This window comes from Leucopleurus acutus (genome assembly GCF_964270905.1).
Source record: "Leucopleurus acutus genome assembly, chromosome: 12".
In the NCBI taxonomy this organism is placed as follows: Eukaryota; Metazoa; Chordata; class Mammalia; order Artiodactyla; family Delphinidae; genus Leucopleurus; species Leucopleurus acutus.
Genome location: NC_139154.1, coordinates 74,717,154 through 74,738,513, shown reverse-complemented (window position 1 = coordinate 74,738,513; position 21,360 = coordinate 74,717,154). Strand labels below are relative to the sequence as shown.

Below are 21,360 nucleotides of genomic sequence, written 5' to 3'. Positions count from 1 at the left end.
TCAAACACCTGAAATATCTGATCCTTTTCTTCTGGGTAGAGAGAGATAGTCCTAAATTTTTGTCATTAGTTTTTAGGAACCATTTCATGTGTTTATTATCATCAGCCATTTAAAATTATTCTTCAAAAAGCAGAAAAAACAATGATGTGTACTTAGTGATGAAATATATACATGAGGTATATATATATATATATATATATACACACACACAGAGACTAAAAGGCACCTTTTTGTCACTGGCTGGCTATCATCTCGTGTAAGGTTAGAGAAATGAACTAGTTCATCTCCAAGGTCCTTCTAGCTCCAAATGTCATGATTCTTTGTGAGTCCTACTGTTTGGAGATATTTTTCCACAGTGAAATTTTGCTGAGTTGAATTATGAGGTATCATTAAAAATCCCATAAAAAAGTTGAGGGTAACTAAGAATACCACCAGTTGTACTTATTACTAACTGTTCATAATTTCAAGCAGTTCCTTTATCAAATTCAAATATATCTGTTTCAGATATATGTGGTTAGTTTAGAAAAATGATTTCTAATACCTTTAAAAGTGACTACATTTGTACTAATTAGCTTTTTTTGTTGTTACATATGTTAATTTTTTTTTTTATTCTTCATTAGGGAAGTTTGGTTGGTTTAGTGGATTATCCAGATGATGAAGAGGAAGATGAAGAAGAAGAAACATCTCCCAGGAAGAGACCTCGTCTTGGCTCATAAAATATTTACTGGGGACCCTCAACATGTGGTTGTACAAAAATGCTGCAGCTGTTCAGTGAGCTGAAAATCTGAATCAGAAAGCTTTCTCACTTGAACTTATAAATATACAAGGAATAGCAAAAGACACTCAGTATATCAGCTAGGAGAGTTTAGCTCTGTAAAAAAAAAAAAAACCAGGCTTCCCAGGAACTTGATCACTTGCTAGTAATTAATGGGTTTGCCTTTCAGGCTGTCAAAAAAAAAGTTAGTAACCAGAACCTGGGAGATAGCTTCTCAGCAAGGGAACTCTCAGGTTTTGGGACGGTTTAGGGGAGGGACAAAGTTGATAAAATAATATTAATGCAGGGTTGCTCCAGGAGGGTTTCTGATTTAGAAACAGTTATAAAACTTCAGTTGCAAACCCAATAACATTACTTGTATAATGGTGCTGGCCATGTTGTTCTTTTAATCAGTTGCCTCTTTTTAAAAGAAATTTTTATGGAAAACAAGTTCAACTATCATAAAAAATGAAGTTAAGCTGTTGGGACCATTTCTTTGAAGATATAACAGAAATTCAGCCTTACTGGTAGGTAGAGGGAAATACACCCTGTATTACAGCACATGTTGAGTTTTCTACACCAGGAACTTTCAGTGTGTATTTTGATGAAAACAAACAAGCTGGATTCAAAATGGGCAGTTTTGTTAATACAACTTTAAAATCAGCACTTTTACAGATAACAGATGCCAAGAATCAGTATGGTAGTATTCCAGAATGATTTTCTCTAGAAATGGGAGTGGACTGAACAGAATGTTTTCAACTGCCTACCAGTATAATCTTTTGTGGAAGATACTTTGAAGTCACTTTCTGCTTTGTTAATAAAGTTGTCTCTCTCCAGAGCTGCAGGCAAGTTTTAAAGTGTAATTTGTAAAGACTAACATACAAAGAATAGTGCTGAATTAAGTGGCATTTAATATCTACAGGCCATTTTGATCCAAGAAGTTACTTCAGTGTCAGAGTATGCAGCACATGAAGCTTTTCCAAGAATTAACAAGGGTGTAATATGAAAGCTGCTTTTTTTTTTAAGAATAAAAGCACATTCCATGTACGTAAATGAATATAAAATAATAAACTGAGGCAAACAGTTAAGAGGTTTTATTTTTAGAACAGCAAGTTAACTGTAAATATTTTAATGTTAGTTTGCTCATCTATGATCTGAGATGCTGAAGTGAGAAAAACATCCCCCAAACTACAATTTAATGCATTGGGAAGAAAAAAACCAAAAAACTAAAAATAGTAATTCCAGCTACAGCCTTCAGATCACCCTTGTAATGTGTTACGGGTCCATTTTTCCTGGAATAGCTTAAACTGAAGCAGTTTCCCCTGTTTTGGAGATTTTGTAGTTAATTTTAATTTTGGCTATTGTTTGGAAGATGGGCTGTCTGTGTAGATACGAAGTATAGTTTTTCCATAAAACAGATGTTTATTTTGTATTAAAAATACCACTGTACTTGTTTTACACCATTTGTATACATGTGGTGATATTAATGCTGACCTGTAAAATTCAGGAATTAAAATGTGACCCTGTAATTCTATGTTTGTTGCTTTTGTTTGGTTTCTTGTAAATAGAAGTAAACTCCATTTTGAGATGTGTCCATTTTACAATATCTTTTTAAAGCCAGTAAGTTATCCATAGATATTTATTATAGACCACTGTGTCATACACCAATCTGAATGAAAGAATTCTAAACAAGGGTCAATTGCACACAGAAGGTATGCCTTGGACACATAAAGTCCCAGCACCAAAGCATCACAGCATTGGGCTTTTACCACCTCTTTGATTAAAGGTACATATATTGAAAAAGACCTTCCACCTCATAAAGGCAAGTGAATCAGGATTTAAACCAAGATCAGTAAAGTTACCATATGGATACATTTTCTTTCAAGCAAATTTTATCAAGCCCCTTCACTCTTCTTAGCTCTTATTAAATTTCCTCTTGGACTCTAATAAGCCCAACCCTAAAGCGTTTCCCTATTTACTCTTGACTCTTCCTGATTAAGTAATTTTAAGTTCCAGTAGGAAGTATTATCTTTATATATCTTATGAAGTTTCTTTAATTTTCCTTTCTGAAGAACTGCCACAAGTCTTTTAAATCATTTAAATCATCATAGGAGAAACTTTTCTTATAGCAGAAATGTGAATGTTTTGTTGAATTACAGGAAAACACTTTTCATGGTACAGATGCTCACCCACAATGATACGAAAACAAGACTTAAAAATAACCCTTGAAAGAATAACTAACTTAAGATTAACACGTTAGCTGCTGTCTTAAATGTCTACCCTCAGGCAGATCAAGATTTTTATCTTTATCTTCACTCAGTGAAGCAAGCCGGAGCCCACATTTGTATGCCTGAGGTTCTCTTAAAATTATATCTGTAAACATGTATGCAATATAGAAACTATTTTTAATAAAAAGCTACATGAACAGATTTCTGTGTTTTAACCACTAGTTTTTCCAACTTGTCCATCTGTGATGAAAATGTGACAAATATAAAGTGATGCTGAGTTTTCTCTGCACGTTGAAAGTTGGAACTAATGTAATTTTGGTATCCCTTTTAAAAAGTTTATAACGATAGATTTAAGGAGATAAAATGGAATTGTAAGTTAAACTCAGGAGTGGCCCGTAACTAGAAAAGAGGGTGCTTATGGGATGACACAACACAGGAAGCTTCTGAAAGGAAGGTTTCTCTCCTACTATTTCTGGTTATTTTTTAGCAAATGGACAACAGAACACTACCCGGGATCACTTCACACACAGAAGACCTACACCCATGGCAGAATTCAGGTCAACAGGCTCAGGCAGTTGTTCGTTTATCTGTTTTAATGGTAGCTCTTCTAGAAAGAATAATAGAGTATTTTTAACATCCCCACGTCTATTTTCAAAGTCCTGTTTGCGCCTGCCTCGATGTGGGATGCTAAAATCTGTCCACCACCACCCCAGAGAACCACTCTTTTCATTAGACTGATCACCCTATATACCTGTTCACCCACAGCTACTCTAACTCACCCAGTAGTTTCCACACAGCAGCCACACATCTTTTTTAAATGAACATTTTCATCATGAACCTTCCCTGCTTTAAAACTTTTCAGTGACTTCCAACTGCCACTATAAAATGTTTAAAACCCTCACATTCCCTACAAGCCTTGCAAATCAGCACCCTACCTATCTCCAATTCTGTGTGCTAACCCCCTCCCCTCATTCTGTCTGTATGCTAGCCATACTGACAGCCGCAGGACCCTGTTTATGATAAAACACTGCCCTTTTCCCTTCTAACAAACACTTGGCTCTTCACTTGGCCCCATGAAAGCAGGGACCCTGTCGATCTACTAGGCTACTGTATCCTTAGCATGCAACACAATGCTTAGCACAAACAATGAATGAATGAATGCACTATCAGCTTTCTATATCTTCTCTCCATGAGAGAACATTATTCAGAAATTTGTATTGAACTGGTCAGCATAAGTAACTGCCTTCCCCGCCACCCTTTACCTCAAATGTTTAACAGTAACAATGTTATATTTGCATTTACAAACACAAGTATTTGAAACTAACAGGCTCTGTTTAAGGATTAAATAATTTATTTTTAAGAAATTTTGAACTGCTTTGCTAAATTGTTCTTAAAATTACTTATTAATAACTTCTTCTTTAAGTTTCTCTGCAAGCAATCTCCTCTTTAGTAATGTTTGCTTCTCCTCTGCTGTCATTTCTGGTTTCTCTGTCATTTCCTTAAAAGAAAAATAAAAGAAAAAAAATTGGCTACAGTAGAATAAGATGGGTTCATTTTCTAAAATTCCTAACATACTGCCTTGAACAAATATTAGAACATTCAGTAAATTTTTTAAAAAAGCCACACATGGACTGAGTTCCCTAAATCTCTTCTTTGTAAAAATCTCTTCTTGGGGAAGCCTTTTAGAGGTGGTGGCTAGGGTACTGATGCTGCTCTATGATAAAATATTTCAAAAGGCTCAGGTAAAACAGACGGCTGACCCTTCAGTGCTCAGAGCAGGGCAAGTAAAGAATCATAAAACTGCTACCATTTCTACTTCACAAAATCCTCCTATCACAACCAACTCACTGCCTAGAAAAGACTTATTATCAGGTGCTACACTAACAAGGAGGTTAATATGAATAGATCTACAAGAGCACATATGTTGATTTTGAGAATCCCATCCGTAGATTTGCAAATTTTCTCATACTAGAGCTAGCCATACCTCTACCTCCCCAGCAGGTTTTCCTTTCTGCTCCGAATTTTGTATGTGCTTAGTCCTCATATCCTTTCTCATGGACATCAACTTATCTCTCTTCTGCTTCAGATAGTGTTCTCGTTGCCGGAGCTCTTCTGTTCCAAGTGTTGATAAATTCTGGGTCAAATAAGAGAAGGAAAAATCAAGTCTGCGTAAGTGGCACAGATACCCACTGACTGATTAAATTAGAAGTTTGAGTCCAAGACCGCAACAAAAGCCAAGTGTGTATGGCTGTTTACATTGTTTGTTCATAGTACTTTATCATTTTGCTCATAGTTCTTAAAAAGCAATATTTTTTACTTACTGCTATTGGTCCCTCAATGTTTGCATGTTCAAAGCCAGGAATCTTCAGGTCTTTTTGTGGGAGGGAGGAACTTTCAGGCAATGTTTCCAGCTTTCTTGTCAAAGTTTGTACTGACTGATCAGCAGAATGCACTTTAACTTCTGGCAGTAATCAGACAGAGACCAATTAGAATATTATAAGAAATATTAAGTTATTACACTAGGTTCACCAAAATGAGCTAGTGGTAATAATACTTTGGTCTTTCTCATACTCATTCACTCAGCATGCATTGATTCAGTGCCTACATTGTGCTAGGCACTGGGTGAGAACAATAAATGTGGTCCCTGTCCTCAAGGAGCTTGAACTACAGTTCTTGTGAATAATGACATTTCAACAAATAAATACCAAGCTCCTGCTGTTTGGTACTATAGCTACAAAAAGATATAATTCTTGTCTAAAGATCAGAACTGCAGTAAAATGTAATACAAGGTTGCCATACAAGCCAAATAAACAGTGCACTAAAATCCCTTACTTACAATGTAATTGGCTTTCAAACTTTTGCTTGCAGGCAAAAACTGTAATAAGCTATAATTTTTTGTATTGGAGGAATAAGTGCCAGTAATATCAATAATTTGTACTACATACTGAAGATAACTATAAACCTACTAACATATTTAAAAAATGAAGATTTTAAAGTAAGTAGAACAGGGAGATCAGCTTGGTGCTTTGTGATGACATAGAGGGATGGGATAGGAAGGGTGGGATGGAGACTCAACAGGGAGGGGATATGAGGATATATGTATACATATAGTTGATTCACTTTATTGTACAGCAGAAACTAACACAACATTATAAAGCAATTATACTCCAATAAAGATGTAAAAAACTACATAAATAAATACAGTAAGTAGAACTTGGAAGCGGATATAACATGAGTACTCAGTACCTTCCAGTTATTTGGTAACTGTGCCAAGAGACAGGATTAACATGCTAATTGCTTTTGAGACATCTTTTATTATAATATAAGGTGGGTTTTTTTTAAGATAAAACATTTTCACTGTAATACATGGACTATGAAAGACAGCTGGTGAGACAAGCAAAGACATAAAAATAATGCCAAGAACTAAAAGCATCATGGGAGAACATGATATTCATGTCTCTAAATGATAAAAAATCCAGCATGGTAAAACCAGAAATAGAACTTTGCAGGAGCAAGAAACTTGCCCAAGGATCACTGCTTTAGCACAGGGTGAGTGGACTGACTGCAGTGCCAGGGAAGTTAGAAGAAGAAAAAGCTCTCCAGGCTCTTGGACAGAAAGGGAAGTCTCCCTGGAAGAGATGAGGCTGCCGCTAACACTCCAACCAACCTAGACAGGGAACTAGCTCAGAACTAACTTAAACAGAAATGAAGATGAGCTTCAACAAGTTGGTCAAAATATGCAGACAAAATTAAACATGCCATTCATATGATGGTGACTTTAAGCAGTGGTGGGCTTAGCCCCCAAATATGGAACCACAGAGCTGGGGACAAGACAGTAAAATTCTGCGGAGGGGGGAATCCCAGGCACATAAGCATTTATATTCAATTCATGTACTTGGTCTGGACAGTTCCTTGACTTTGTTGGTTATGAACACCTTTTATATTCTAACTAGAGAGAAAAGTACCTGAAGCCAAAATACTTAACTTCTCTGATTTCTAAGAATGGAGAATCGGAAAGCCAGCTAGCTTAAAGAAAGATCATCTCATCACTGGCAACCCTGCGTCAATCTGAGAACAGATGCTATCCATTTCCAGCAGGAACCAGGGAAAGACATGAGCAAAGGGATAAGCAGGAGGTCAAACACCTTTATGATTCCTCCCACATTAGGCCTTTCTCATGGGCACTTTGTATGCAGTGATTGCCCATAATATCAGATATACTCATTTTTCTAAAAAAATAGAATAGTTTTTAAAAATTAAAATCATTACTTTTGAAATTATCTGCCAGTTTCTCTACCACTAATGTGCATAACTGAGTTACAAATGGCTTGAGATTAAGTTTTCTATAATAGTTTCACTTAATAGTCAGATAAGCAAATGTATTCAAATTATGTCAGACGCAAGATTAGAACAGTATATGTACTTAGGTCTATATAAAACAAAAAGCTAAGTTTGGGCCAGCAAATTTTAAAAGCACTCAAACAAATCTAAAGCAGGTGCTTTCACAGACATAATTCAAATGAGGTTATTCTACTCAGAACCTGCAGAATATGAAAAAAGAAAAGGAATTATTAGATTTGCTAGGAAGGAAAAAGCCAGATAACTTCATAAACCTGCTTCTGTTTCATATGCCCCATTGTTTTATCAACTAAGCATTTAGATCCTTAAAACACTGGATACACAACAAGCCTATCTATCTCAATTATAAAACTTCTACAAAGTGTAGAAAAACACAAGATTTGGAGTCAGAAGACCAAGGTAAGTCACAGTTTCACTATTTAAGAGCTCAGTGATTTTGGACCTCATTCAAGTTCCTTGAATTTCTTATTTTAAAAAAAAAAAGAAAAATAAGGACCATAATATCTACCTCACAGAGTTATGCGTTTTTTTAATTGATAAAAGGACATGCACCTAAAAACCATAGAAATCCATTAAAAAAATGAAGTAAATTCATGATCATGATTCAAGTTCTGTTTCAGAATTACCTGTCTTCTTATAAAGGAAATCAGAAAACATATATTGAAAATGATTCGCTGCATAGTGAACAAGATCATCCACTAACATTTCCCACAAGGATTCTCATCAATTTTGGTTTCAACAATAGTTTCTGACAACTTCTAGATAAATTGGCTACCTGTTGTTTTCTAATTGTGTTTTAATTCAGTAGGAAAATGTTATCTTTCCCTCTTCAGCTTCTAACTCTCAAACACCATGTAATTATGGTCAAGGAAGAGAGTACCAAATGTTATGTGAACATACCTTGAATGCTGTAGTCATGGCATAAAGCCTGGGGGCTTCCCCAAGGAATTTTGATCACGGCTCTGGGTTCCAAGCTTCACTTAGAAATTTGGGGGCTACGCCCTCTCTGTCAGCTATCTCCTACAAGCAACGACTTTAGCTAAATTCACAAAGAACATTAAATACCAATGGCCACTTTTTGAGGGTGAAGTATGTATGAGAAAGTAACACACTCTTTACAGTGTTTATGTATTCATATTATTCAGAAATTTCAGTACATTTCAACCTTACCTGAGGGTGGGTGTGCAAAATGTTCACCATTCCCTTGGGAATTATTCATTTTTGCAGTTTCATTGGCATGCATCGGAGGCTCTTCTGTTTTAGCCTCTGATAGCTTCAGGAATCAACAATATAATTTAAAAAATACTTTAGATTAATTCTGCATAATTCACTACTTAAGGGATTCATACACATTAGTTTAAAAAATTATTGTCTACTGAATGGATAATAAATCAGAGATTCTATTTTTCCAAAGTTTTTAAGATGTTTCCACCATTTTTTATCTTCTACTTTTGAGGTAGGTAAACATTCTCATTTCCAATCATGCAGTGCTAAGAATAACTAGTTTGGTTAAGACTTTGGATTCAGAAAGAAGTGAGTTCAAACCTAGGCTTCACTCTTACTACTCATGTGACCTTGACCAAGACACCAAGAAATACTCTAAAAGAAATAAAATCACTGATTAATAAGGTGCTTTTTCACTTAAAATAATCTAAAAAATATAATAATAATACCACTACTATGATATGCCTGAAGCAACCACAAACTGGTTTACAGGTATACCTCATTTTATTGCACTTCAATTTATTGTGTTTCACAGACATCCCATTTTTTTACAAATTGAAGGTTTGTGGCAACTCTGCATCAAGCAAGTCTATCAGTGTCATTTTCCCAACAGCATTGCTCATTTCATGTCTCTGTGTCACATTTTGGTAATTCTTGCAATATTTCAAATTTTCATTATTATATTTGTTATAGTGATCAGGGATCAGTAATCTTTGATGTTACTATTGTAACTGTTTGGGGGCACCACAAACCAAACCCATGTAAGACGGTGAAACTTGATAGATGAAAGTTGTGTGTGCTCTAACTGCTCCACTGACCACCTGTCCCCTCATTTCTCTCCCTCTCCTCAGACCTCCCTATTCCCTGAGACACAAGAATGTTGAAATTAGGCCAATTAATAAACCTACAGTGACCTCTAAGTGTTCAAGTGAAAGGAGAATCACAGGTCTCTCACTTTAAATCAAAAGCTAGAAATGATTAAGCTTAGTGAGGAAGGCATGTTGAAAGTTGAGATAGGAGAGCCTTCAAGATGGCAGAAGAGTAAGACATGGAGATCACCTTCCTCCCCACAAATACATCAGAAATACATCTACATGTGGAACAACTGCTACAGAACACTGGCAGAAGACCTCAGACTTCCCAAAAGTCAAGAAATTCCCCATGTACCTGGGTAGGACAAAAGAAAAAAGAAAACACAGAGACAAAAGAATAGGGACGGGACCTACACCTCTGGGAGGGAGCTGTGAAGGAGGAAAAGTTTCCACACACTAGGAAACCCCTTCACTGGCAGAGATGGGGGGTGGCAGAGGGGAAGCTTCGGAGCCACGGAGGAGAGCACAGCAACAGGGGTGCAGAGGGCAAAGGAGTGGGGTTGGCTGCATGAACACAGCCTGAAGGGGCTAGTGCGCCACAGCTAGATGGGAGGGAGTCTGGGAAAAAGTCTGGAGCTGCCTAAGGGGCAAGAGACCCTTGTTTCCGGGTACATGAGGAGAGGGGATTCAGAGCACCGCCTAAATGAGCTCCCGAGATGGGCGCAAGCCACGGCTATCAGAGCCGACACCAGAAACGGGCATGAGACGCTAAGGCTGGTGCTGCCGCCACCAAGACGCCTGTGTGTGAGCACAGGTCACTATCCACACCCCCCTTCCGGGGAGCCTGTGCAGCCCGCCACTGCCAGGGTCCCGTGATCCAGGGGCAACTTCCCCGGGAGAACACACGGCGCGCCTCAGGCTGGTGCAACATCACTCCAGCCTCTGCCACCGCAGGCCCGCCCCGCACTCCGTGCCCCTCTCTCCCCCCAACCACCGGCCTGAGTGAGCCACAGCCCCCAAATCAGCTGCTCCTTTAACCCCGTCCTGTCTGAGCAAAGAACAGACGCCCTCAGGTGACCTACACACAGAGGCAGGGCCAAATCCAAAGCTGAACCCCTGGGCTGTGCGAGCAAAGAAGAGAAAGGTAGGGATTCCCTGGTGGCGCAGTGGTTGAGAGTCCGCCTGCCTATGCAGTGGACACGGGTTTGTGCCCTGGTCCGGGAGGATCCCACATGACGCAGAGCAGCTAGGCCCGTGAGCCATGGCCACTGAGCCTGCGCGTTCGGAGCCTGTGCTCCGCAACGGGAGGAGAGGCCACAGCAGTGAGAGGCCCGCGTACCACAAAAAAAAAAAAAAAAAAGAAGAAGAAGAAGAAGAGAAAGGGAAATCTCGCCCATCAGCCTCAGGAGCAGCGGATTAAATCTCCACAATCAACTTGATGTACCCTGCATCTGTGGAGTACCTGAATAGACAACGAATCATCCCAAATTGGGGCAGTGGACTTTGGGAGCAACGATTTTTTTTTTTCCCTTTTTTCTTATTCTGAGTGTGTATGTGTATGCTTCTGTGTGTGACTGTCTGTATAGCTTTGCTTTTACCATTTGTCCTATGGTTCTGTCTGTCCGTTTTTTGGGGGGTTTTTTTAGTATAGTTTTTAGCACTTGTTATCATTGGTGGATTTGTTTTTTGGTTTGGTTGCTCTCTTCGCTCTTTCTTTTTATTACTTTTTTAAAAATTATTTTTTACTTTAATAACTTTATTTTATATTATTATTATATTTTTCTTTCTTTCTTTCTTTCTTTCTACCTTTTATTCTGAGCCGTGTGGATGACAGGGTCTTGGTGCTCTGGCCGGGTGTCAGGCCTGTGCCTCTGAGGTGGGAGAGCCGAGTTCAGGACATTGACCCACCAGAGACCTCCCAGCTCCACGTAATATCAATCGGCGAGAGCTCTCCCAGAGATCTCCATCTCAACGCCAAGACCCAGCTCCACTCAACAACCAGCAAGCTACAGTGCCAGAAACCTGATGCCAAACAACTAGCAAGACAGGAACACAACCCCACCCATTAGCAGAGAGGCTGCCTAAAATCATAAGGTCACAGACACCCCAAAACACACCACCAGACTCGGTCCTGCCCACCAGAAAGACAAGATCCACTCTCATCCACCAGAACACAGGTACCAGTCCACTCCACCAGGAAGCCTCCACAACCCAATGAACCAACCTTAGCCACTGGGGGTAGACACCAAAAACAATGGTAACAACGAACCTGCAGCCTGCGAAAAGGAGACCCCAAACACGGTAAGTTAAGCAAAATGAGAAGACAGAGAAACACACAGCAGATGAAGGAGTAAGGTAAAAACCCACCAGGCCTAACAAATGAAGAGGAAATAGGCAGTCTACCTGAAAAAGAATTCAGAATAATGATAGTAAAGATGATCCAAACTCTTGGAAATAGAATGGAAAAAATACAAGAAACGTTTAACAAGGAACTAGAAGAAATAAAGAGCAAACAAACAATGATGAGCAACACAATAAATGAAATTAAAAATTCTCTAGACGGAATCAATAGCAGAGTAACTGAGGCAGAAGAACAGATAAGTAACCTGGAAGATAAAATAGTGGAAATAACTACTGCAGAGCAGAATAAAGAAAAAAGAATGAAAAGAATTGAGTACAGTCTCAGAGACCTCTGGGAAAACATTAAATGCACCAACATTCGAAGTATAGGGGTCCCAGAAAAACAAGAGAAAAAGAAAGGGACTGAGAAAATATTTGAAGAGATTATAGTTGAAAACTTCCCTAATATGGGAAAGGAAATAGTTAATCAAGTCCAGGAAGCACAGAGAGTCCCATACAGGATAAATCCAAGGAGAAACACACCAAGACACATATTAATCAAACTATCAAAAATTAAATACAAAGAAAAAAATATTAAAAGTAGCAAGGGAAAAACAACAAATAACATACAAGGGAATTTCCATAAGGTTAACAGCTGATCTTTCAGCAGCAACTCTGCAATCCAGAAGGGAGTGGCAGGACATATTTAAAGGGGTGAAACGGAAAAACCTACAACCAAGATTACTCTACCAAGCACGGATCTCATTCAGATTCGATGGAGAAATTAAAACCTTTACAGACAAGCAAAAGCTAAGAGAATTCAGCACCACCAAACCAGCTTCGCAACAAACGCTAAAGGAACTTCTCTGGGCAGGAAACAAAAGAGAAGGAAAAGACCTGCAAAAACAAACCCAAAACAATTAAGAAAATGGTAATAGGAACATACATATCGATAATTACCTTAAATGTAAATAGATTAAATGCTCCAACCAAAAGACATAGACTGGCTGAATGGATACAAAAACAATACCTGTATATATGCTGTCTACAAGAGACCCACATCAGACCTGTGGACACGTACAGACTGAAAGTGAGGGGATGGAAAAAGATATTCCATGCAAATGGAAATCAAAAGAAAGCTAGAGTAGCAATTCTCATATCAGACAAAATAGACTTTAAAACAAAGACTATTACAAGAGACAAAGAAGGACACTACATAATGATCAAGGGATTGATCCAAGAAGAAGATACAACAATTGTAAATATTTATGCCCCCAACATAGGAGCACCTCAACACATAAGGCAAATGCTAACAGCCATAAAAGGGGAAATCGACAGTAACACAATCATAGTAGTGGACTTTAACACCCCACTTTCACCAATGGACAGATCATCCAAAATGAAAATAAATAAGGAACACAAGCTTTAAATGATACATTAAACAAGACGGACTTAGTTGATATTTATAGGATATTCCATCCCAAAACAATAAAATACACTTTCTTCTAAAGTGCTCATGGAACATTATCCAGGATAGATCATATCTTGGGTCACAAATCAACCCTTCGTAAAATTAAGAAAATTGAAATCGTATCAAGTATCTTTTCTGACCACAATGCTATGAGACTAGATATCAATTACAGGAAAAAATCTGTAAAAAATACAAACACATGGAGGCTAAACAATACACTACTTAATAACCAAGAGATCACTGAAGAAATCAAAAAATACCTAGAAACAAATGACATGAAAACATGACAACCGAAAACCTATGGGATGCAGCAAAAGCAGTTCTAAGACAGAAATTTACAGCAATACACTCCTACCTTAAGCAACAAGAAATATCACAAATAAACAACCTAACCTTACACCTAAAGCAATTAGAGAAATAACAAAAAAAAAAAAACCCAAAGTTAGCAGAAGGAAAGAAATCATAAAGATCAGATCAGAAATAAATGAAAAAGAAATGAAGGAAACAATAGCAAAGATCAATAAAACTAAAACCTGGTTCTTTGAGAAGATAAACAAAATTGATAAACCATTAGCCAGACTCATCAAGAAAAAAAGGGAGAAGACTCAAATCAAGAGAATTAGAAATCAAAAAGGAGAAGTAACAACTGACACTGCAGAAATACAAAGGATCATGAGAGATTACTATAAGCAACTATATGCCAATAAAATGGACAACCTGGAAGAAATGGACAAATTCTTAGAAATGCACAAACTTGTGAAACTGAACCACAATGAAAAAGAAAATACAAACAGACCAATCACAGGCACTGAAATTGCGACTGGGATTAAAAATCTTCCAACAAACAAAAGCCCAGGACCAGAGGGCTTCACAGGCAAATTCTATCACATATGTAGAAAAGAGCTAACACCTATCCTTCTCAAACTCTTCCAAAATATACCAGAGAGAGGAACACTCCTAAACTCATTCTACGAGGCCACCATCACCCTGATACAAAAACCAGACAAAGATGTCACAAAGAAAGAAAACTACAGGCCAATATCACTGATGAACAGAGATGCAAAAATCCTCAACAGAATACTAGCAAACAGAATCCAACAGCACATTAAAAGGATCATACACCATGATCAAGTGGGGTTTATCCCAGGAATGCAAGGATTCTTCAATATATGCAAATCAATCAATGTGATACACCATATTAACAAACTGAAGAATAAACACCATATAATCATCCCAATAGATGCAGAAAAAGCTTTCGACAAAATCCAACACCGATTTATGATAAAAAACCCTCCAGAAAGTAGGCACAGAGGGAACTTACCTCAACATAATAAAGGCCATATATGACAAACCCACAGCCGACATTGTCCTCAATGGTGAAAAACTGAAACCATTTCCTCTAAGATCAGGAACAAGACAAGGTTGCCCACTCTCACCACTATTTTTCAACATTGCTTTGGAATTTTTAGCCACAGCAATCAGAGAAGATAAAGAAATAAAAGGAATCTAAATTGGAAAAGAAGAAGTAAAGCTGTCACTGTTTGCAGATGACATGATACTATACATAAAGAATCCTAAAGACACTACAAGAAAACTACTAGAGCTAATCAACGAATTTGGTAAAGTAGCAGGATACAAAATTAATGCACAGAAACCTCTTGCATTCCTATACACTAACAATAAAAAATCTAAAAGAGAAATTAAGGAAACACTCCCATTTACCAATGCAAAAAGAATAAAACACGTAGGAATAAACCTACCTAAGGAGACAAAAGACCTGTATGCAGAAAACTATAAGACACCGATGAAAGAAATTAAAGACGATACAAACAGATGGAGAGATGTACCATGTTCTTTGACTGGAAGAATTAACACTGTGAAAATGACTATACTACCCAAAGCAATCTACAGATTCAATGCAATCCCTATCAAACTACCAATGGCGTTTTTCACAGAACTAAAACAAAAAATTTCACAATTTGTATGGAAACACAAAAGACCCCAAATAGCCAAAGTAATCTTGAGAAAGAAAAACGGATCTGGAGGAATCAGGCTCCCTGACTTCAGAGTATACTACAAAGGTACAGTAATCAAGACAGTATGGTACTGGCACAAAAACAGAAACATGGATCAATGGAACAGGATAGAAAACCCAGAGATAAGCCCACACACATATGGTCACCTTATTTTTGATAAAGGAGCCAAGAATATACAATGGAGAAAAGACAGCCTCTTCAGTAAGTGGTGCTGGGAAAACTGGACAGCTACATGCAAAAGAATGAAATCAGAACACTCTCTAACACCATACACAAAAATAAACTCAAAATGGATTAAAGACCTAAATGTAAGGCCAGACACTATAAAACCCTTAGAGGAAAACATAGGCAGAACACTCTATGACATAAATCACAGCAAGATCCTTTTTGACCCACCTCCTAGAGAAATGGAAATAAAACCAAAAATAAACAAATGGACCTAATGAAACTTCAAAGCTTTTGCACAGCAAAGGAAATCATAAACAAGACAAAAAAACAACCCTCAGAATGGGAGAAAATATTTGCAAATGAAGCAACTGACAAAGGATTAATCTCCAAAATTTACACGCAGCTCATACAGCTCAATATCAGAAAAACAAACAACCCAATCCAAAAATGGGCAGAAGACCTAAATAGACATTTCTCCAAAGAAGATATACAGATTGCCAGCAAACACATGAAAGAATGCTCAACATCATTAATCTTTAGGGAAATGCAAATCAAAACTACAATGAGGTATCACCTCACAGCAGTCAGAATGGCCATCATCAAAAAATGTACAAACAATAAATGTGGAGAGGGTGTGGAGAAAAGGAAACCCTCTTGCACTGTTGGTGGGAATGTATATTAATACAGCCACTATGGAGAACAGGAGGTTCCTTAAAAAACTAAAAATAGAACTACCATATGACCCACAATCCCACTACTGGGCATATACCCTGAGAAAACCATAATTCAAAAAGTCATGTACCACAATGTTCATTGCAGCTCTATTTACAATAGCCAGGACATGGAAGCAACCTAAGTGTCCATCAACAGATGAATTGCTAAGGAAGATGTGGCACATATACAATGGAATATTACTCAACCATAAAAAAAAACGAAATTGAGTTATTTCTAGTGAGGTGGATGGACCTAGAGTCTGTCATACAGAGTGAAGTACGTCAGAAAGAGAAAAACAAATGCCGTAGGCTAACACATATATATGGAATCTAAAAAAAAAAAAAAAGTGGCCACGAAGTACCTAGGGGCAGGACGGGAATAAAGACGCAGACCTACTAGAGAATGGACTTGAGGACACAGGGAGGGGGAAGGGTAAGCTGTGACAAAGTGAGAGAGTGGCATGGACACATATACACTACCAAATGTAAAGTAGACAGCTAGTGGGAAGCAGCCGCATAGCCCAGGGAGACCAGCTCGGTGCTTTGTGACCACCTAGAGGGGTGGGATAGGGAGGGTGGGAGGGAGGGAGACTCAAGAGGGAGGAGATATGGGGATATATGTATATGTATAGCTGATTCACTTTGTTATACAGCAGAAACTAACACACCATTGTAAAGCAATTACACTCCAATAATGATGTTAAGAAAAAAGGAAGCTGAGATAGGCCAAAGGTTAGGCCTCTTGTACCAAACAGTTAGCCAAGTTGTGAATGCAAAGGAAAAGCTCTTGAAGGAAATTAAAAGTGATACTCCAGTGAACACATGAATGATAAGAAAGTGAAACAGCCTTATTGCTGATATGGAGAAACTCTTAGTGGTCTGGATAAAAGATCAAACCAGCCACAACACTCCCATAAGCCAAAGCCTAATCCAGAGCAAGCCTTTAACTCTCTTCAGTTCAAGCCTTTAACTCTCTTCAGTTCTATGAAGGCTGAGAGATGTGAGGAAGATGCAGAAGAAGAGTGTGAAACTAACAGAGGGTGGTTCATGCGGCTGAAGGAAAGAAGCTGTCTCTGTAACACAAAAGTACAGGATGAGGCAGCAAGTGCTTGTGCAGAAGCTGCAGCAAGCTATCCAGAAGATCTCACTAACAAAATTAATGAAGGTGGTTACACTAAACAACAGATTTTCAATGCAAATGAAACAGCCTACTACTGGAAGGAGAGGCCATATAGGACTTTCCTAGCTGGAGAGGATAAGTCAGTGCCTGGCTTTAAAGCTTCAAAGGACAGGTTCTCTTATTAGGGGCTAATGCAGCTGGTGACTTGAAGTTGAAGCCAATGCTCATTTACTGTTCTGAACATCATAAGGCCCTTAAGAATTATGCTAAATCTACTCTCCCTGTGCTCTATCAATGGAACAACAAAGCCTGGATTACAGCACATCTGTTTACAACATGGTTTACTGAATATTTGAAGCCCACTGTTATGATCTACTCCTCAGAAAAAAAAGATTCCTTTCAAAATATTAACTACTCATTGACAATGCACCTGGATACCCAAGAGCTCTGATGGAGGTGTACAACAAGATTCATGTTGTTTTCATGCCTGCTACACAACATCCGTTCTACATCTCATGGATCAAGGAGTAATTTCAACTTTCAAGTCTCATTCTTTAAGCAATACATTTCGTAAGGCTATAGCTGCCACAGATGATGATTTCTCCAATGGATCTGGGCAAAGTCAATTGAAATCCTTCTAGAAAGGATTCACAGTTCTAGATGCCATTAATAATATTCATGATTCATGGAAAGAGGTCAAAATATGAACATTAACAGGAATTTAGAAGAAATTGATTCCAACCCTCATGGATGACTTAGAGGGCTTCAAGATTTCAGTGGAGGAAGTTTTGCAGATGTGGAGGAAACAGCAAGAGAACCAGAATTAGAAGTGGAGCCTGGAGATGTGCCTGAATTGGTGCACTCTCATGATAAAACTTGAATGGATGAGGAGTTACTTCTAATGGATGAGCAAAGAGAGTGGTTTCTTGAGATGGAATCTGCTCCTGGGGAAGATGCTGTGAAGATTATTGAAATAACACCAAAGGATTTAGAATATTACACAAATTTAGTTGATAAAGTAGCAGCCAGGTTTGAGAAGATTGACTCCAATTTTGAAAGAAGTTCTACTGTGGGTAAGATGCCAACAAACAGCACTTCATGCTACTGTGAGATTGTTCATGAGAGGAAGAGTCAAATAATGCGACAAACTTCATTGTTGTCTTATCTTAAGAAACTGCCACATCCACCCCAACCTTCAGTAACCACCACCCTGGTCAGTCAGCAGCCATCGACATCGAGGCAAGGCCCTCCACCAGCAAAAAGATTACAGCTTGCTGAAGGTTCAGATGATGGTTAGCATTTTTTAGCAATAAAATAATATTTTTCTTTTTCCTCTTTGGCCGCACCACACAGCATGTGGGATCTTAGTTCCCCGACCAGGGATCGAACCGGCAGCCCCTGCAGTGGAAGTGCAAAGTCTTCACCTCTGGACCACCAGGGAAGTCCCAGCAATAAATATAATTTTTAATGAAGGTATGTACATTGTTTTTTTAGACATAATGCTACTGCACAATTAATAGACTACAGTATAGTGTAAACATAACCTTTATATGCACTGGGAAACCAAAATACTTTTGTGACTTATTTCATTGCCATCTTCGCTTTATTGCAATAGTCTAGAACCGATCTCACAACATCTCTGAGGTATGCCTGTATTTCCATTTCTAAAATGGGATACTATATTTAAACCAAAGAGATCGTTTAAATCTTGGAAAGAACCAAGTAAACTGATACTTCATTTTTCCTTAAAAACAGGAAAATCCAATCACATGTAACTTTTCAGGTAATTCATGAATACCTAAATCATAAGTCTCTATATGTTGAGTGATGGAAACATGAAGACTGAAATTATTATCAGCTCTACTTTTGTGTGCTTGAAAATTTCCATTAAAAGAAGTCTAAAAAACCCATACGCCCCAAAACATATTATTATTCAAGAAGCCTGATATAGTTTATATATAAATCAGAAAGTCAATACTACTGTCTTTTTGTGTGTGTGTCTGTGGCCACATCGCCCGGCCTGTGGGATCTTAGTTCCCCAACCAGGGATCAAACCGGCACCGCCTGCCGTGGAAGTGCGAAGTCTTAACCTCTGGACCACCAGGGAATTCCCAGTACTACTGTCTTCTGAGAGCAGTTTTGAACGAGTTTCTGTTCTATACTCCTACATTAAAAAATATTATTATCTATGAATTTCACCTCCATTTACTAAAAGGAGATTTACTCAAAGATACATAAATCCCCTCTAAATCCTAAAACATCTCTCTTTTGCTCTTCATTGGTTACCTTGGAGTAAAATAGGTTTTTTCAAATATAGTAAATGATACAAGCAGGTATCACAGTCATTGAAGGAAAAAAAGGAAAATGACTTTCAAGCAACTGAGAATTAGTTTATATTAGGTTTTACTCTCCCTTCAGGGAGATTTGAGAAAATGTGGAAAGAGAAGCAGCTAGAAAAGGGGGGAGGAAAAAATAAATATTATCTTCCCTCACCTCAGCCAGATACATGTTTAATTGATCCTTAGGAAAGATTAGGCCCTTTATGGAAACAGTTCTTAATGAAAGAGGAGTATGCCAGGAAACGTGAAACTGAATCATTCTGCTTCAAGCTGGCAATGTTAAAGTCTACAAGGGACCCTCAGTATTAACTGCAGATGATGTTTCAAAATAGTAAAGGAATCAAGGTGAGTGGGGAAGTAAAATGTTTTTCTTAATCCTCTTTTATTCATAAAATTAAGGGGAATTTCTATTAAAAATTCCCCAAAATATGAATGGTATTACATACAGTTTTTTTGGAGTGAACAATCTCATTCTTTATCGGGAATTTAAAAGGTAGGTCGCTGGATGAATTATAAAGTGAATAAAGTTATAAAGTTAAGTATAAATGCTCAGAATTGCCAAGAAAATATAAATACTCTGAGGAACTGTGTCGTTCCACCTAAGCTTAAACTTTAATAGAAAACCCAGGTGTAAACCTAAGGGATAACAGCAATGAAATATTTCTATTATATTAATATGTTTTGTAGGCACCTGCTTTTTACTCTTTCTTTCTTCCTCCTGGTCATATTCTTCTTTCGATTTTCTGAAATATACAAAAATAAAGTAGAAAAGTAAACTTTCTCTTTTGGTCAAAGAACAAATATTCAACAAGAAACATGCTAACCTAAGCTTACAATATGTGCAAGAAATTTTGGAAACAAAGATGGAAATAATCAGGCTTAACTTAAAGCAGCTTACAATCAACTGAGAAAGACATACATAGGCATAAACAGCATAATATAGTTAGCCACAGAAAATACAGGTTTACCTATTTCCTCTGGAGATGTGAAGGACCCCTAGCTGAACAAAGATCAACAGGTTTGAAATCCTAAACCCAAATCTGAATGGCAAATCTCATGAATATGGACTTCGATCTCTCTCTTTAGACTGATCAGTTACATGCCTCCTAAGATCCATTTCTCCCCTCATTCTAGTTTTTCCATGGCATCTGAGCTACCACACAGCTCTCCTGATGCCATTATGCCAAAGCCCTATCAGCTTTTGTAAACCGCTCACTGAGGGAAGTCTGATTTAGGAAAATAGCCAATTCAACTCCCATACATGTTCATGATTAAGCTCCACTGCTTATACAGTAGTACACCACCCCCAGAAGCTCGTAGAAAATACAGTAAAATCTAAAAGCACAATGCTGACCAGTTTTCAAACCACCAATCAACCAAGAAGCAACCAGTACAAGTCAAAACTGCCAGTCCTCTAAACCTATTACCAAATATCCTGAACTCTTCAAATCTTTCAACTCAGAGCGTTGTGTGTTGTCTCAGGCTCCCATTTGCCCTCGCCATGGAAAGGAGGACCTGGAAGGAAAGGCCGGGTTTTACCCGCAAACTTGCCTCCCTCCCCACAACCACTCAAATCCCCTGAAATGCAGCACAAAGTCCTACAGCTCCTTCCACAGTCCCCCACTAGGCCCATCCTCCTAACCACCATCCTGCCTAACCTCCCTCCTGCTTTGGAACTGGGGACAAGTTGGGTAGGTGGGAGGACTACAGGATGCTAGAAGATGGTCATGTATGTGGTTAGAGTGGAGAGCCAGGGCCACCAAATGCCAAGGCCCCATTCTGCAGGGGACACAAAT

General features: G+C 38.2%; 2 protein-coding genes across 4 annotated transcripts in view; one reads left to right on the top strand and one right to left on the bottom strand.

Annotated features, from left to right (window-relative positions):
* The window catches only part of PPP4R3B (protein phosphatase 4 regulatory subunit 3B), a 63,447-nt gene extending 61,103 nt beyond the window's left edge, over positions 1–2,344 (top strand). For all 3 annotated transcript variants that reach the window (XM_082852379.1, XM_082852378.1, XM_082852377.1), the window contains exon 16: positions 621–2,344. In XM_082852379.1, coding sequence (XP_082708505.1) covers positions 621–716 — 96 coding nt within the window. In that variant the 3' untranslated portion in view covers positions 717–2,344. The remainder of the gene's footprint in view (positions 1–620) is intronic.
* A 1,953-nt stretch (positions 2,345–4,297) lies between these two features.
* The window catches only part of CFAP36 (cilia and flagella associated protein 36), a 32,414-nt gene continuing 15,351 nt past the window's right edge, over positions 4,298–21,360 (bottom strand). Inside the window, exons 6-10 of the mRNA XM_082852281.1 lie at positions 20,256–20,307; positions 8,512–8,614; positions 5,304–5,443; positions 4,967–5,116; positions 4,298–4,480 (exon numbers count right to left, since the gene is read on the bottom strand). Coding sequence (XP_082708407.1) covers positions 4,379–4,480; positions 4,967–5,116; positions 5,304–5,443; positions 8,512–8,614; positions 20,256–20,307 — 547 coding nt within the window. The 3' untranslated portion in view covers positions 4,298–4,378. The remainder of the gene's footprint in view (positions 4,481–4,966; positions 5,117–5,303; positions 5,444–8,511; positions 8,615–20,255; positions 20,308–21,360) is intronic.